General features: G+C 37.4%; 1 protein-coding gene across 1 annotated transcript in view; it reads left to right on the top strand.

The window, feature by feature from the left end:
- STPG2 (sperm tail PG-rich repeat containing 2) overlaps positions 1-17544 on the top strand; it is a 389260-nt gene that overhangs the window by 28468 nt on the left and 343248 nt on the right. The window contains exons 4-5 of the mRNA XM_040967274.1: positions 3338-3450; positions 12025-12136. Of these exons, the coding sequence (XP_040823208.1) occupies positions 3338-3450; positions 12025-12136 (225 nt within the window). The remainder of the gene's footprint in view (positions 1-3337; positions 3451-12024; positions 12137-17544) is intronic.

The following is a 17544-nucleotide window of genomic DNA, read 5'->3' as shown; positions in this document are numbered from 1 at the left end:
TCACATTCCTGATGAGTTGATGATATTAGTTCCCAAATGTTTGAAAAGATGTCAAAGTCCTACTTGCACATAGCTGATGACTCCTTGATTCTCTATGCTTATCTTTAACATTCTCTACATTAAATCCCTTTGTTTATCCCAAGCCAAAGGAAATGTTTTTAAAACCTATAATTATGTTTTGCAATGTGACTACATCTGTGTAAATAGGATCAGCAAAGGCCTCATCTTACTCTAAGGAAACATTGAAGTCGTGTCCATTCTTTTCACATGACATTTGTGCCTGTATTAGTTTCTGTGCTCCAGAGGAACAGGCCAATTCTGCATATGCATACATGTATGCATACACATACATGAACTTCTACAGAATTCATGGAAAATGTATGTAAACATGAGCTTGTTTCAGTGCAAAATTTGAAATCCATGCATAGTTTTTACATAATATGCATTTTCATAAAGCTACTGAGGACTCCTCATATGCATATGTTTTGCACCAAATGCACTTGGTTTTAAAATTCAGTTTCGGGCCCGGCACGGTGGCGCAAGTGGTTAAGGTCCTCGCCTTGCATGCCCGGGATCTCATATGGGTGCTGGTTCTATCCTGGCAGCCCCGCTTCCCATCCAGCTCCCTGCCTGTGGCCCGGGAAAACAGTCGAGGACAGCCCAAAGCTTTGGGACCCTGAACCTGCATCTGTGTGGGAGACCTGGAAGAAGTTCCTGGCTCCTGGCTTCGGATTGGCATAGCATCGGCCGTTGTGCTCACTTGGGGAGTAAACCATCGGATGGAAGATCTTCCTTTCTATCTCTCCTCCTCTCCATATATCTGACTTTGTAATAAAAATAAATAAATCTTTAAAAACATTCAGTTTCATGTTTTTAGGTTTTGGGAGTGTGTCTCTGTGTGTGTATGTGTCTCTATGTGGGAGAGGGCGTTAGTAATGGGAGTTGGCTCAGAGGCTGAGAAGTTCCGTGTCAGACCATTTGCAGTCTGGAGAACGGGAAAGCGGTAGCATAGGTCAGTCCAGCTCCGAAGGCCTCAGAACCTTGGGAACTGATAGTGTAACTCTTAGTCTGAGGACAGAAGCCTGACAACGCCTGGAGGCATGACTGGCAGTGGAGGGGGAAGATATGGATGTGTTTCTCACAAACTAAAGGTTAGAGAACCTGCAGTTATAATCTGATGTTCAGGAATAGTAGAGGATGTCTCAGCTCCAGAGAAGAGTGTGAATTTTCTTTTCATCTGATTGTGTTTTACTTTGCCCTTGACTGGCTGAGTAGTGCTTAGCCACAGTGCATAGAAGTGATTCTCATTCATTCCACTAATTTAAATTTATCTCTTCTGGAAGTATCTTCCCAAATATATCCTGAAATAATGTTTTACCACCTATCAGGTATTTTTTGCCTCAACTTAGTGGGCACTTGAAACAAACGAGCACAATCTCTAGTTAGTTTTTTCAGATCTTAGGGAGTGTAGGAGTCTGTTTATTTGGTTTATGTTTCATAATGTGAGAGGCCTACTTGTTAGTAGTAAGATCAAGAAAGTAGAAGTTATCACAGAATAGGGAATTTTTGTGCAGTACCGACCTCTTTTTGGATTTTTTTTGGAGCTTCCCAAAGCTTTCTGGCATGGTCTCTCTCTAACTCGATGTGGCCTTCTACTTTCCCCTGCAGAGTCTGGGTTTCTCTTCAGTTTCTGTCTTTCTGGAGGATGTTAGTAGAGTTCATCCAAGACAGTTTTCATATGTAGTCAAATCCTTTTCTAGTTATTGACCCTGCTATACTGTATTTTCTACAATCCATAAAGTTTCTGAGGTATGAATGAAATCTTAATAGTGAGAATTTGTGTCTTTTATATTATTCTTTTTAATCACAAATATTATAATAGATTGTATTAATATTTCTTATAGTGGTCATTGAGAGAAGTTATTTCCACAGCTCTGAAATAGTAATAGCCACTCAGACCATATGCATACTTTTTTATGCAGTTAAGCTATATGTTAGGGGGATTTTATTCAATATAATTTTGTTTTTTTACATATGGACTGAAGTATCTTTGTATATTATTTTTAATAAATCATACTTTAAAACTGTTATTTTATTAATTTAAAATGTAAAACTAGAGTTTCTCTTCCATCAGATTGCTCAATTAAGAATATTTATTATAATTATTATTTTTACCTCGATGTGGATTATGCTTACTGATTCTGTAAGTTAAGGGATGTGTAAGAGGAGTGTAGTGGAGACTGATATATTCAGATATGAAGACAAAGTGCCGTATATCTCTATGCATACAGCATAGAGATGGACTCCCAGTGAAAGAATTGACACTGTCCGAGCAGTAAGAGGATGGACTCTCTGACAATGTCCAACACGATGGACTTGTGACTGTTCATGAGGGACATCCAGTGTAAAACTACAGGGGATATCAGTGTGGTATGGGAAGGGATCTTGGGGAAGGGCACAGGCAACCCCAGAACCTGTGAAACTATATTATAACACAAAATAAAATGTTTTTTAAAAAAGAAATAAATAGATAATAGAAAAAGAGACTATTTTAGGTGCAAAGAATTAATTTCAGAAACTATGGCTGTTGTGTTAAAACTTTATTAATTTTAATTAATGATGAAGTCAGTTGCTTTAATTCCTTATGGTTCATGCATAGTTTTGATATTTATTATAGTAAATATAAAGCAAAGAAAATGGTTAGTTTATCCTGCCACAAGTAATTTATTTGACATTAAAGGATGATTCTTTCCTTAAGTATCAATAAGAAAATGAACTAGGATAGTGTTTAATTTATTGCTCACTATTGTACTCTGTAAAATTTTCATGAATGTTTTTATTTTTGTTTGTAAATGAGTTATTTTCTGGGATGCAGATTTATGAAAGAGAGAGAGAGATGTAGAGATACATAGATCTGGAGATAGAGAGAGAGAAAGAGAGAGAGAGAGATGTGGATAGAGAGATGGAGAAATCTTCCATCAATCATTCACTCTCCATTGATCAATCACTCTCCAAATGGCCATAATGATTGCAGCTGGGCTGGTCTGGAGCCAGGAGCCAGGAGCTTCTTACAGTCTTCCATGTGGGTTCAAGGACGCAAGCAGTTGAGCCATCTGCTGCTTTGCCAGGCACATTAGCAGGTTGCTGGATAGGAAGGGGAAACAGTCAGGAATTGAACTGGTGCCCATATGGGAGGCTGGTGCTATAGGTTGCAGTTTTACCCATTATGCCACAATGCCAGTCTCCCCTTGCATTTACAGTTAGACTCAAGTAAACGTAATTTCCTGATTTAGTTAAACCAGGTCTCATCTCCATCTGTCTCTTCATTATGTTTTAGGATGTTTCTGATGCGACTTTGAAATACAAGGGTGTACATTTTGGCAACTCTTCAGGAAGACGAGAGCTACCTACAAAGTCTGGCCCTGGTCCAGGACAGTATGATATAGTCCAGTAAGTTTAAAGGAAGTACTATGATTTTGATGTCATTCTTGACCATAAAATATTTTAAGAATTCAGATTAATGCTGTTTTTTTCAGAAAAAGGAAAAACTGAAAATCTGGAGGAAATATTGTTTGTTGGAGTAACATTAATATAAAAGTGATTGCTTTGTAAAATGACCCAAGAACTTCATATGCCACTTACTTTTTTCCCTTAAAAGATCTATTGTTTTTGAAAAATTTATTTGTCATGATGTTTACATAGTTGATTAGGGTGGGAGGGGTCGAGATTTAGGGGAAAATGGGTAAGACCATTGTTTTTTTTTTTAATTACATTGCATTATGTGACACAGTTTTTTTAGGCACTGGGATTCCCCCTTCCCTTTCCCAAACCCTCCCCCTATGGTAGATTCCTCCACCTTGCTGCATTGCCACAGTTCAAGTTCAATTGAGGTTCTTTCATTGCAAGCATATACCAAGCATAGAGTCCAGCATCTTATTGTCCAGATAAGTTCAACTGCTTCTTGTGGAGACCATCTCTGAAGACCATTGTTTTTAAAGTTTCTTTTTGTTCTTCCTGTATCTGGGGCATAGGGGCAGATATGGGGAGAAGCCACACCCAGCCTCCCAACTGCTTCAGTAACGGGGGTAACCGGGGATGGGCCATCCAGTGTCATCCCAGGGTCCCCATTGTAGAGCATGTTCTCAGGGTTCTGCTCAAGTGGTTTCAATAGTTCTGAAATACTGTTGATATTGCCACTCCAAGGATAAGGAAATCCTTCTAAGTTCCTTTAGGTAACATAGTCCACTAGCCCTGGTTCTTGTGCTTGCTGATGTGTGCAGCAGATTGTTTCAGTCTGTCCCACATCTATTCAAGGCTTGTATATATCAATGGGCATGGTAGCCTGGCTCAACCCAACCGATCCCACTATCCAGCCCACACTCATGCTGGTGGGTGCCACCACCTGTCTAGTCAGTACTGTTCCCAGCCCTGCTTCTCATGTTCACTGGTGGGAGTTGCAGTCCATCAGAGAGGTGCCCACAGTTTCCTACTGGGCTACTCCCAGTTTTGGATCTTGCACTGTACAGTTTGACAGGATTTGCTCCCAGTCATAGCACTTGCCAGTTGATGCTATGGCAAAGCCCAAGCAGCCTGTACTTCCTCTAGTCTAAGCATGTACCAGTTGGTACCAGTTGATAGAGTCAGTTAGGCCAAGCTAACTCTCCCCCAACCTAGTTTTCATGAGGTCAGTACATATTGTAGCCCTGTCCAGCCTGGTCTGTCCTTGGTCGAAGTTCTCATGCTCACTAGTGGGAGCAATAGCTCAGAGGTGAGCGCCCTGCAGCCCCCCTACTGGACTCAAACCACTGCCTGCCCAAGTCTCATGTGTGCTGATGGGTGCTGTGGCCCAGTCTTGCATGGTCTGCCTCCCCTTTGCATTGTCTGGTGGGTGCTTTATCCTGTCCTGGCCCGTCTGCCTCCACTTTCAGTTTTTGTTGGCAGCGTATAACAAGTTTACATGTTATACCCCATTTAGTCTTTTTTTTTTTAAAGATTTATTTTGTTTATTTTTATTACAAAGTCAGATATACAGAGAGGAGAAGAGACAGAGAAGAAGATCCTCCGTTTGATGATTCACTCCCCAAGTGAGCACAACAGGCTGGTGCTGTGCAGCTCCGGAGCCAGGAGCCAGGCACTTCCTCCGGGTATCCCACTCAGGCGCAGGGTCCCAAGGCTTTGGGCCGTCTGCGACTGCAGGGAGCTGGATGGGAAGTGGGGCCGCCTGGATTAGAACCGGCGCCCATATGGGATCCCAGGCTTGCAAGGCGAGGACCTTAACCACTGCGCCACCATGCCAGGCCCCCCATTTAGTCTTAATAGCAGTGCTCTGTGTAGTACAATTGCAGTAACTGTTTTATTTATGAAAAATCCAACAATTTGGAGAGGATAAATTAAACATTTAAGACTTTGTGTGTAGTAAGTGGCAGAGGCAAATTGTAGCTGAGGCCTTTTTGAGAACACAGTTTATTTATTTAAGTAGTAAAATCTGTAATATCTGAGGGTCTACCAAAAATGTATCCATCGTTGTCAACCAAAATGATGTTGGAAGTAATATTTATGAAGCTTAATTGCTTAATAAATTTCTCATAAAATAACTCTGCACTTTTTTTCCTACTTGGTAGTAAAGGCTAACATATGAATCCAAGGAAGACTAAGAAATATCTTACCTTCCTCATAATCTGTTACTTTTTTTCATGATTGATTTTTTAACATAGTCCATCTCATCTGCCTGATGTATTTTTTCTGTTTCTAAGTTCAAAAGTGACCATATACTCAATCCATTTGCCAGACAAATTGTGACATATTCATCCAGCAGGGATAGGTTCTTGCTCTGGCTGCCTTGCTACAGTTGATTCACTGAACAAGAGTTTGAATTATTGCTATGTGCCAGTACCTTTAGAATAAAAGGTATAAAATAAAACCATGTTTTGAGAATTATATACTCTGATCCATTATTCCTTTTATTTTTCAGTCTTCTGACATGAAATATATGCTTTTGTGTCTTTGAATTCTTTCTATAGTTGTTCTAAACTTAACACACATATTTAGCATAAAGGTTGTATTTACATCATTAATAATTTTCCCAAGCAAGAAACACCTATAGAATAAGTCTATAGAATACTCTGTGATGATTTCTGTTTTGACATGCTTCTGTTCATAAGTTTTAAATAATTATGAAAAGATTTCTTTGCTCACTTGAAAATCAAAAAGAGAGCAAGAATGAGAGCAATAAAGGGAGAGAAAAATCTTCCTGCTGCCTGGTCCACTCTCCAGATGCTTTCCGTCAACCTGCAGGATCAGATCAAACTGAAGCTAGAAGCCCAGTTCCCAACCCATTGCTGAAATGACAGGACCAGATTACCACCCATTCATATTAACTCTGAATGTAAATGCCTTAAGCTCATCAATCAACCATCATAAATTGGTAGACTGTATTAAAAAAACAAAGCCATCTATGTATTGCCTGTAGGAGACATATCTCACCAACAAAGACCATGGATTTTGATTTTTTTAAAAATTTAGTTTCATCTCTTCGAAATATTTTCTTTCTCATTAAATTCTTCACTGACTCAGATCATACAGTAGCATCATTTTCTTCAAGAAGGTTCCTGATTTTCTTTTTCAGTTTTTTCAGTGATGCATTAGTCATTCTGTAGCATGCTATTTAACTTTGTGGCATTTTTAATTTCTTCTTTTCTTTCTGTTGTTTTTTCTTCCTGGCTTTTCATTTAAGGGGATGTACAGTCACTGTGTGATAGAGACTATCATATCCAGTAGTATGTTATTTAACCTCATAGTATTGTAATTTTCTATTTTTCTTCCTGTTGATTTTGTCCATGCCCACAATGATGGGTATATGATTATTTTTGAAGAATTATATTATAGTAATCGTATAGGGGAAGAACTCAGTGTGTGTGTGGGGGAGCAGATTTGGGGAAGAGAAAAGGGAAAACCCAGTGCCTATGAAACAGTTTCATAATAATCATCATAATAAAAAGTAAAATCAATCAATCAATTAATTAACAACTCCATTAAAAAAGAAAAGAAAAGAAGTCCAGTTCAGCTCGGTCTCCTACACTGGGAGCAGCATCCTAAGCAATTGGGTCATCATCTGTTGCCTCCCAAGGACATTAGCTAGAAGCTGCATAGGAGGCAGAGGGGCAGTCACGGGTTTATAGGATATGTGTATCCCAAGTGGTGGCTTACCCTGTTGAGCCTTTAGGCCTGCCATGTGCTGTGCAGTATTTTAATCCTGCCTTTTTCTTCTTCCAGATTGCTTGGCTTATTTTTTTCTCTCTTGTTCTTTCGATCAAATTCTCTCTCATCAATTTTGTTGAATAACATACAGCAAAATGTGTCTTTTTAAAGGTATTTCATTTGAGGGTGATTGTTTTGCATCCATTTCACTGCATTTCAGTGAACTACAGGCATACCAAGACTCTTACCTAATCAGCTTTATCTCTGAGTTTACTTAGTTGTTTTACTTATCAGTTCCTTTTATATTGCTTACTGATGTCCTACTCAGTCTCTCCCTGTTTTGATACTATTGCTTTCCTTGATTTTCCTGATTTTTCTTTTCTCCTCTTGTTTCATTTGTATTTTTACATTGTCTTAAACAAATTCACATAGATTGCATTCCTAATTTCTTCAGTTAATTTTCCAAATTTTAGTAATTTGTTTGCTGTTTCATTTGGCTGCCCTCACTACTTTCCATTTGGACTTGTTTTAGTTCCTTGTGGAAGTTGATATTTTGTGTTGATTTTTTAAAAAAAATTTTGGATGTTTTGTTTTATTGGATAAGTCAGAGTTATTCCTGGGACCCTCTGGAAAGGATCTTAACTTGTGATTCTGAGCACTCTCATGACTGTGAAGGTGGCTGGAATTGACCCCTAGATTCATCATTCCCAGCTAAAGAAGGTCACATCTGACCCAGAAAAAAAATAGACTGTTCAACACACTGGAGTACCCTTAAAGATAAGACTCTGTGGTTCTGTCATGATGCTTACAAATGGGAACTCTGGGATACAGGCATTAGGAATTTAAACTCCAGGACCCTGCCGGTGTTTTGTACTACATGTGACTGAGTCAATGATTTGACTCAGGTGTTAAGAAGAGAAGTGGGGAGTGTTATGGGGTGCAGCCAGTGATAGCCAGCACCTATTGACAGTGGGCAAATGGAATGTGGCTGTGTCCCCTATCCTCTGTCCTGAAGGTGGGTCCTAACAGCAATGGAGTGATAATTCCATCCTCAGCCACTTCCCCCACGTCCTAATTTAGCCAGAATATTGGATACAGATGAGTCCAATTAATCTGGGTGTTTTTAGCTGCTAGCCCAGTTCCTGTTCCTGCCCGTCCCAATGAGCACTAATCAACTCCTTAACCCACAACACTTAGGTGAGTCCCAGGTGGGTAGGAGTGAATACCTATCAGCTGAGGGGAGGGGGGTATTGCATTATTGTGTAACCACTCCCCTCACAAGTCCCTTTAAAAGGCCCTTGAAGCAGGGGCTCTTGCTCTCTTTCTGGCCAGGTTACTCTGGCGCCTTGACTCTTGGCTGACCAAGGACAGGTAATCCCCTGAGCATGGTCCCTTGCCGGAGTCCAGCTCCAGCCGAGTTCGGAGCTCGGGAATGGTGCGTGGAGTTGGCGATAAAGAAAGACACAGACACTTGATGCGTTCTCACAACAACTCAGGAAAAGCTGTCTTTTTTATTTACTCAAAAACCTTCTCGGGCCTGGCGCGGTGGCGCAAGTGGTTAAAGGTCCTCACCTTGCACGCCCGGGATCCCATATGGGCGCCGGTTCTAATCCCGGCAGCCCCGCTTCCCTTCCAGCTCCCTGCCTGTGGCCTGGGAAAGCAGTCGAGGACGGCCCAAAGCTTTGGGAACCTGCACCCGCGTGGGAGACCCGGAAGAGGCTCCTGGCTTCGGATCAGCATAGTATCGGCCCGTTGCGCTCACTTGGGGAGTGAATCATCGGACGGAAGATCTTCCTCTCTGTCTCTCCTCTCTGTATATCTGCCTTTCCAATGAAAAAAAATAATAAAAATAAATCTTTAAAAAAAAAAACCTTCTCAAGCTTCTACACAAGCAACTAATTGTTCTATTTTTTTACTTCAAGACTAGGGGGGCCTGTACAGACTTTTGATCACTCTGTCTGCACTTCAAGGCTAAGCAGGTGCCCCTAAAGATAATTCTGCAAAATACTGTATTCATATTCTTCAAAGCAAGCTATTGTTTCTTCAACAGTAGCCATGGAGCAACAGCCAGGACTCCAAGGCCAAGGCACATGCGATTATCTGCTAATCAGTAGTACTTTCCCACCACATTTTTACTTCTACAATTTACCCATCATTTAATGGGAAAATAAGTTACAAGGGAAAAAAACCTAAAATCTAAAACAGAAACTTCAAATGTTAAAATCCCCCTACAACTATAGACTCCTACAACCCCATAAACAATAAAGCAATAATCAAAAGCATTTTTCTTTAATAAAAGCATCCTTAATTCCTCTAGCTAAAAATTATAAAAGCAGCTAAAACAATTACATTTTCTAGGCTCCAAAAAATTGCAAAGGCAGGCTAGCCTTTGAGACAACAATAACTATATTTATTGCCATAGCAGTTTCAGCTCTCACTCCTATCACTTGCATTAGTATTTAAGACATATATATCAAGCCTTTTCCCAGAGGGTGTGCTGTATGTCTGGGCCTGATTTCAGGGCAATGGGTAGGTACACAATAAGGTGTCCAGAAATGGCATGGGTTTAATTGTACTCCTGTGCACAGTTAAAGGCCCACTCACCAAGACATTATCATTGACACTAACTCTGAAGCTCACGTTGGTGATAAAAGCCATCCCACAGGGGCAAACAATGCCTCAATAGATTACAGAATTCTTAGTGGGGTGCTTAAGTGTCCATGCAAACAGGTGGTGAAACTGTGTCAAGGTGGTCAGAGAGAAATCTGCTGGGCCTTGCCTAACAGCTGGAAACTCCCCCGGGCCTTGCCACACAGGGGAGCTGTTCTCTTCACACCTTCATGCCATCCACACCCATTGCACGGACCCCAGCAGTCCCTGTGTACTGCTTTGATGGGACAATGGGTATAATAATGTTGTTTCTGGTTTGTGCGCTGTCATGAGTTCCAGGAAAGGTGAAACCTAGCAGTGAGGGAATGTGGGCAGAGAAGCCAGGGAAAGGTGAATGTCTGCAGCTTTGTAAGTGTGTCCAGGTTATTCGTTGCATGTCTCTTAGGATAACTTATATTGTTGGGGAAGATGGGACATAGGTCTTCAGCTTCTTGGATGGACTTAAGGATAATGCCCATTTGTTCCTTTTGAGATTATGTTTGGTTGGATTATAATTGGTTGGATTGCTGTATGGACTTTTGATTTGCTATTTTTAGTGTGCTCTATTATCACCAAGGTTGGTTAATAAAGACTCCTTAATAAAAAAAAAAGAGTTATTTGGGGAGATTTCAAAGATAAGTTTTTAAGTCTCATTTTTTGGGAGAGATACATAGAACTGACAAAACATTTTGGATAGCCCAAATATAATTTGTATCTATAAATCCATTTGAGATTTTGAAAATCAATTTGTTAAAAACTCTGTGAATTAAAGTCAGTAAGAAAGTGAACATTTAATGGTGAACTGAAAACATGTTTGTCATAGCACTGCTGAACAAAGAAAATAATGGCAATTATTTTATTACTTAAGCTTTTTGTTTTACATTTTATTGTTACCTTTTTTTAATCTTCTAATGTTTAGTATAGCTTTTGGGAATGATAGACGTCAGATTTCTTTTAAAATGGGTTTAAGACAGAAAAAATGTAATGAAGTCAGTGTAGACTGTTCAAATGCAATTCTTGTAATAATAATAGCTAAGAGTTATTGTGTATTTACTGTGGGTCCTGTATGGCACTAAGCAGTTCTCATATGGTATCTACGTTCATCTTGGCCACTTTGAATGATGGTAATTACTACCTCCAATAGAAGACAGATTTTGAAGCTTAGAAAAGCAGGTATCATATGTGGGATTTTTATCAATATGTGTTACTCAAAACCTAAGCTCTTAAGCACTGATTCTTTGGTTTCCAATTTGTTCTTGAGTTTGTCAAATTTCAATTAAATAGTTTGCTTTCAGTTTTCTTTGAGTTCTTTCCTGATGACTTTAGGATATACATGCTTCAACCCTGTTCTGCCTGACCTTATTTTACTAATAGTTTTAGAATTTATAGGAGAGGAGAGAAAAATGGATTGATAAATGATAGAGTAAACTCTCAAACCATTAGTGCTCACTCCCAAAATGTCTACAGTGGCAGGGGATGAGGGAAGCTGCAAAGCCAGAAACTCAGCCCAAGTAATTTTGTTTAGGCCAAAGATATTACCTGGATGTAGATTTTAAATACGGTTTAAATGATAAATAGAATACATAAGAAACTTTTGTTTGGGCTAACTTTTTAAGTGTAGTCATGATGTAAATCCCACATTGTATTTATCTTTGGAGCATTATAGTAGATCTGTGATAATTTCTGGATTGAGATAAATAGAACCAATTTATCTAAATAGAAATTTAATAAAAATTTGAATATATTGATCTAGTGTCTAAAACATCGTTTTATCATGTACTTTTAGGAAAATTTTTTGTTTGAAAATCAGAGTTCCCTAGAGAGAGGGAGACACATGAGGAAGAGGGAAACTTCATGCTCTGATTCATTTTCTGGGGCTCGGCCAGGCTGAAGCTAGAAACCATGAGCTTCCTCCAGGATTCCCATGTGGATGGCAGGGGTCCAGACAATTCCTGGCCATTAGCAAGGAGCTGGATCGGGATTGAGGAGCCGAGACAGGAGAACTAGTAACCATATGAAATGCTGTACTGAAGGTGGCATATCAGTATGCCAAAATGATGTCCCCTACTATGTACTCTCAAAGCAGAAGATATTGCTATAAAAATGTTTTTTTGTTGCTCATGTAAATATTTATGTATTTTAGATTGATAACTCAATTTTTATTTGAATTTACTAAAGGGAAAAGACTTTATGCTGTGAAAACATTAACATCAAGAAAGATAAACAACACAATTATTGCTCATCTATCCCACGGTTTTATGAGGTATTAGCATTACAAGAAGAGAAAAAGGTAAGTGGTAAAATAATTGGTGTATTTTCTGGATTTTAAGATGAATGCATCCATGATCACAGGGTTAGTCGATACTTGACCTTTGGTCGTATAGAACTTCCCAGTCCCAAGTGTTCTTATTAAAATGACAAGAAAGCCCCCCTTTAAAAAAAAAATTAAAATGTCCTTAAGGTGATCTTTTTTTGCTTCTTAAAAATTATTTAATTTTTATTGGAAAGTTGGATATACAGAGACAAGGAGAGACAGAGAGAAAGACTTTCCATCTGCTGATTCACTCCCTAAATGGTTGCAATTACTGATGCTGAGCTGATCCGAAGGCAGGAACCCAGAGCTTCTTCTGAGTTTCCCACTTGGGTGCAGGATCCCAAAGCTTTGGGCTATCCTCATCTGCCTTGCTAGGCCACAAGCAGGGAGCTGGATGGGAAGCCGGGCTGCCAGGAATTAGAACCAGTGCCCATATGGGATCCTGGTACATTCAAGGCGAGAACTTTAGTTGCCTGTGCTGGGTACAACAAAATAAAAATGTGGAAACAGCTGAATTAATTATTTAATGAAAACTTGAAGGAACTAAAACATGTTTTTAAAAGCATAACATTGTGTTATATATGTTCCATATTTATGTGGAAATAGTAAAATATTGGAATCTCTTTAGTTAACTTTTAGGAAAATAATTTTTGAAGCTGATAGTTTTTTATCTTCAATTATCTCTACTATTACTATTTTAGTTTACTCTGTATTCTTTTGCTTTTACAATTAGAAATCAAAATATTATATAATTATTATTGTATTATCCTATTATACATCATTAGTAACTTGGAAACAGGGAAACAACTGAATGTTAATAAATTGTACTACTTAAGATCTTAATATATTAAGGGCATAGTAGGAGAAAGATGAGGATGTTCTAAAAAGCTGATGATATCATGGATTCTTGATTTTTAAATGAACTATTCAGTTTACACGTGAACATTTCTTTAATTGGGAGAATTTTTAAGGATAGTTTACCACTAAGTAAGTCTATACTTTCTATATTTCTTAAAAATTGGTAGTTTATCCAGGGACTTGTTCATTGTTACTATATAATTTGACATTCTTTTAAAAATCATCTAGGTAGAAACATGTTTGATAACAATTTTAAGGTATAAAAACTTTCATAATTAAGGAAGACAATGTGAAATTAGTATTTTATGCTCTTACATGGTAAATATAACCTATTTTGTTATTACACTAGCAAATACCTCAGAATCGTTGTGTGACACTTTACATAACATCATCCTAAAACTAGAGATAATAATTCATTCCTTTATTCTGTAAAAAGGAAAAGGAATTACATTTTTTTGGCTGCTTGAAATATAGAGGCTTTGTTTTGTCAGTTCTTTGTTGTCAAAACGAGTGTTTGTTCTTAAAATATGAAAAGCTTTAATTTAAATTTTGAGTTAATAAGAAAAGGTGAACTTTCGTAAACTTAGGTATCTCAAATAATGCTAATTGGTAGTTTACCGATGATTATTATGACTTGAAATTATTCAGTTTAAATTATTTTGTTATATTCATGAACAAATGCTGATGCTGTATGCATGTGTCTGCATTTGTGGGTAAGTAAGCAAGAAGAAAAAGGCAGAGAGGACTCCCAGAGGTTGGAATTGAGAACTATGTCATTAGCTGTTCACTATGATGGACAGAGGATGAGTTCAGTTTAGACAATGGAATTTGGAGAAAAATTACTGCCAGATGGTCGGAATTGAGAATATAATTTGTAAAGCAAATTATGGCTAGAGATACAGAGCTAGTGGTTGGTCTTTTAAAGGTAGCAATTGAGGTAGTGAGGTGCCTCCAGAACAGGAAAGCAGAAACATTCAGAACAGATCTAGGAAGAATAATTAGATTTTAGAAATGAGGCTGTGAGGGATTTTGATTTCTCTATTTTTTTTTCTTTTTTTAGTTTCTTTTCTTTTGCCTTACCATGAACATGTAATATAATTTAATAGGAAAATTAAATTGCAAGAACATTTTCAAAAGAAGATATAGTTGCTAGAACAAGATTTTTTTTTTGGTTATTGAAAGGTAGTATGAAAGTGAGTGTTTCAAATATTGGGAGAACTGTTTAGCAGCAGGGGAATGTTGGATTTCACAGAATGAGGGAAATGGGGCATTGCATGTATGTGGGGTCTATTCTTTTTAGAACTTTGATGCAAAACAATAATAGAAATAGTTGGATAATAGACTTAGAGAATACTAGAATGGGGATATTATGTTTTTTGGAGAGATATATATTATTAGAGATGTTTAACGATGGAGTGCAAATTGAACTACTGCAAAAAAATACAGATGAGGTAACAGTATCTGTCCAGAATCATAATAAGCAAAGGGATTGAACACCCTGAAGAGCTGGTTTATATTAGAGAGCAAGAGAAAAATCTCTATGGAAAGAAAGAAAGAAAGAGTGATAAAACAAATTAAGGGTTAGACATGTTTCCTGTAATGAAGCAGGTAGTAAATAAATGTGTTGAGTTTCTGGGCCCCGTCATCTCTTTCATAAATGCTTATTTGGTTATCTTCTACAGGTTGGAAACATAAGCACAATATTTATAAGTTGTTTCAAATCATAAGAATAATAAACATAAGAATGGATATTATGTTGTCATTTTTCATGATATGGTTTTGTGCGTATAAGAATTTTCCCCTGCACATCCCTTTCTTCTATCCCCATCCTCCTCTGTCCCCACCATCTTCTCCCATATTATTAAAATAGTAATAGTCCTTCAGCAACAGTCACAAGTACAGCATTATTCTCTTTAACTTTATCATGGTACTGTGATTCTAGGCAATGGTACATAATCTAGTTTTATATTGTCAATATATTTAATGGTTTCATTGAGATTCTTCCTTATATTTTGGAGTAGAAGATTACAAAAAAATATGAAAGAATGTGAACTGACTGAAAAAAAGAGAATAAATCAAGTTCCACCTGGGAAGCTGGATAGGAAGTGGAATGCCTGAACTTGACATGATGCTCAAATATGGTATGCTAGCGTTGCAGGCTGTGACTTTGTCCACCCACAGTGTTGGCGTTATGCTGAATTACCAAAAAAAAGTACTTGTTTTAAAATCCCAAATTAAACTACAGTTTTCAGGAGAAAGGAACCTCAGATTTCATTTTTAAAATTTGTATGCCTGAACTTAGTAAAGTGAGGGAGATTTGTTTTTAGTAACAAAAGCACTTAAAATGAGCTTTAAAACTTAAAATTTAAAAATTTTAATTCAAATAAAGAATTCCTAAATTTTTCTTGCCATCCAACTTTCTCTATTTTCTTTGTAGTATACATTTAAAGGAGTAAAAAAAAATTTTTTTAAGCGTTGGTTATTTGGGACATAGTAAGTCTTGCAAACATTTTGGTCTTTTGAGAAACGTCTGTGCACACCCTTGTCAGTGGCCTGCATGCTAACTTTATTTGGATGAACATCTTGGTGGCTTTAGTAGCAAATTTTGCATCCTACCTTTTCCTCTGCCACTTTATAGCATCACGTTAGATAAATTGTTGAACATAATAGAAAAGATGCTTTGGGTTCTATCATTTTCATGGATTTATTGTTATCTTTGATTTATCCTCAAAAAACAATTAGCTCACACTTTTTGAGGTAATTACAGGATTTATATGTTCACAAAAGATAAGCATATAAGTAGATGACATCATAATTTGATATCCATTAAGTTGGAGGTTTCCATAAATGTAGAATATCAGCAGTCATCACTGGGGCTGTTTATTAATATTTATTAGAAAGCAAATAGTGAACAGGAAAATTACTCATTAAAATTCCACAATACTAAAACAATTAATTCCCTATCAGAAATGTGATAGTCATGTTTCAACTTCAGAGTCCTTTACATTAGATTGTATGTACTGTAATTTAAAAATCAAGAAGTGGGCTAAGCACCATAGCCTAGCGGCTAAAATCCTTGCCTTACATGCTCCAGGATCCCATATGGACACCGGTTCTAATCCTGGCAGCCTCACTTCCCATCCAGCTCCCTGCTTGTGGCCTGGGGAAGAAGATGAGGAAGACCCAAAGCTTTGGGACCCTGCACCCATGTGGTAGACCCGGAAGAAGCTCTGGGCTCCTAACTTTGAATCAGTTCAGCACCAGCCATTGCGGCTGCTTGAGGAGTGAATCAATAGACTGAATGAAGATCTTCCTCTTTGTCTCTCCTCATCTCTGTATATCTGCCTTTGTAATAAAAATAAATCTTTAAAAAAATCAAGAGCTATTTTGCCTTTGGTTAACCATTTTCAGATGTTATATATTAATATGTTTTCAAGAACAATACTATACTTGTGTATGTATATATTTATACTTTCAGTAAATATGGAAAATGTTAAAAAAATGTAGTAAAACAGTTCAATAGCAAAAATGATAATACATTTTAAAAACATTTATTTTCATTTTATGTGAACGATGCAGAAAGAATCAGAGTTAGAAACTACATGTGTGAAAGGAAGATAGACACAGAGAGAGAGGGAGTGTAAATTGTCTTGCATTTGCTTATTCACTTCTCAGTGTCTCAGTAACCCCCTTGTTGGGCCAGGTCAGACCCAGGAAACTGGAATTCCATCCACGTTTTCTACATGGTTGGCAGCGACACATCTGTGAACCATTATCTCCTGTCTTCTAGAGTGCACATTAGTAGGAAGTTGGAGCTGAAAGTGGGCTGAACCTTGAACTTAGATACTTTGCTTTGGGGTGAAAGGTGTCGCAAGTAGTGCTAAGTTACTGTGCCAACTGTCTGTTCCCAAACAATATGATACTTGAACTAGTGATTGTAGGCTTTGAAATTTACCATAGCTAAACTTTAGATATTTTTAACTATTTCAAATAAGAATTTTTGTTTCAAAATATATTTTGTATACCTATTGCATCTTCATTAGAATTTTTTATATTTCTGTTTAAAACACAAATTAGGAACTTTTATTTAACTTGAAGATTTTCTTCAAGTATATGTCTGGCCTTTGGCAGTGTAACTTTTAAGTAGCTTTCTTGATTTTAATGAAATCTTTAGGAGAACTTTCCATTAAGTAAAAACATTGAATAATTTTCTGCTGCAATATTTTGATTTGTTAAATACAAAATCCACAATGTTGTTCCAATAGTTTCATGTCAGTTAAAAAACTGAATAAAATTTTACCAGGGGGTGCCAATACCTTGGTTCTTTTAACCCAACACATCATTCATTTCTCACATTCATTGGAACACATGCTTAAAAGTTATGTTGCAAGAGATAAATGTTTTCATTTTAACTCATCAGGCAAACCTAAATAATAAATTTTAGTTGTTTTCAGAGTCTGTCCAATTGAAGTATGTTGGTATCATGTATTCTTTTTTAATTTTAAAAGTTTTTATGTGTAAACAAA

Source organism: Ochotona curzoniae, unplaced genomic scaffold (assembly GCF_017591425.1).
Source record: "Ochotona curzoniae isolate NIBS_2020 unplaced genomic scaffold, NIBS_Ocur_1.0 scaffold_4506, whole genome shotgun sequence".
NCBI lineage: Eukaryota > Metazoa > Chordata > Mammalia > Lagomorpha > Ochotonidae > Ochotona > Ochotona curzoniae.
This window is presented reverse-complemented; position numbering and strand designations above follow the sequence as displayed.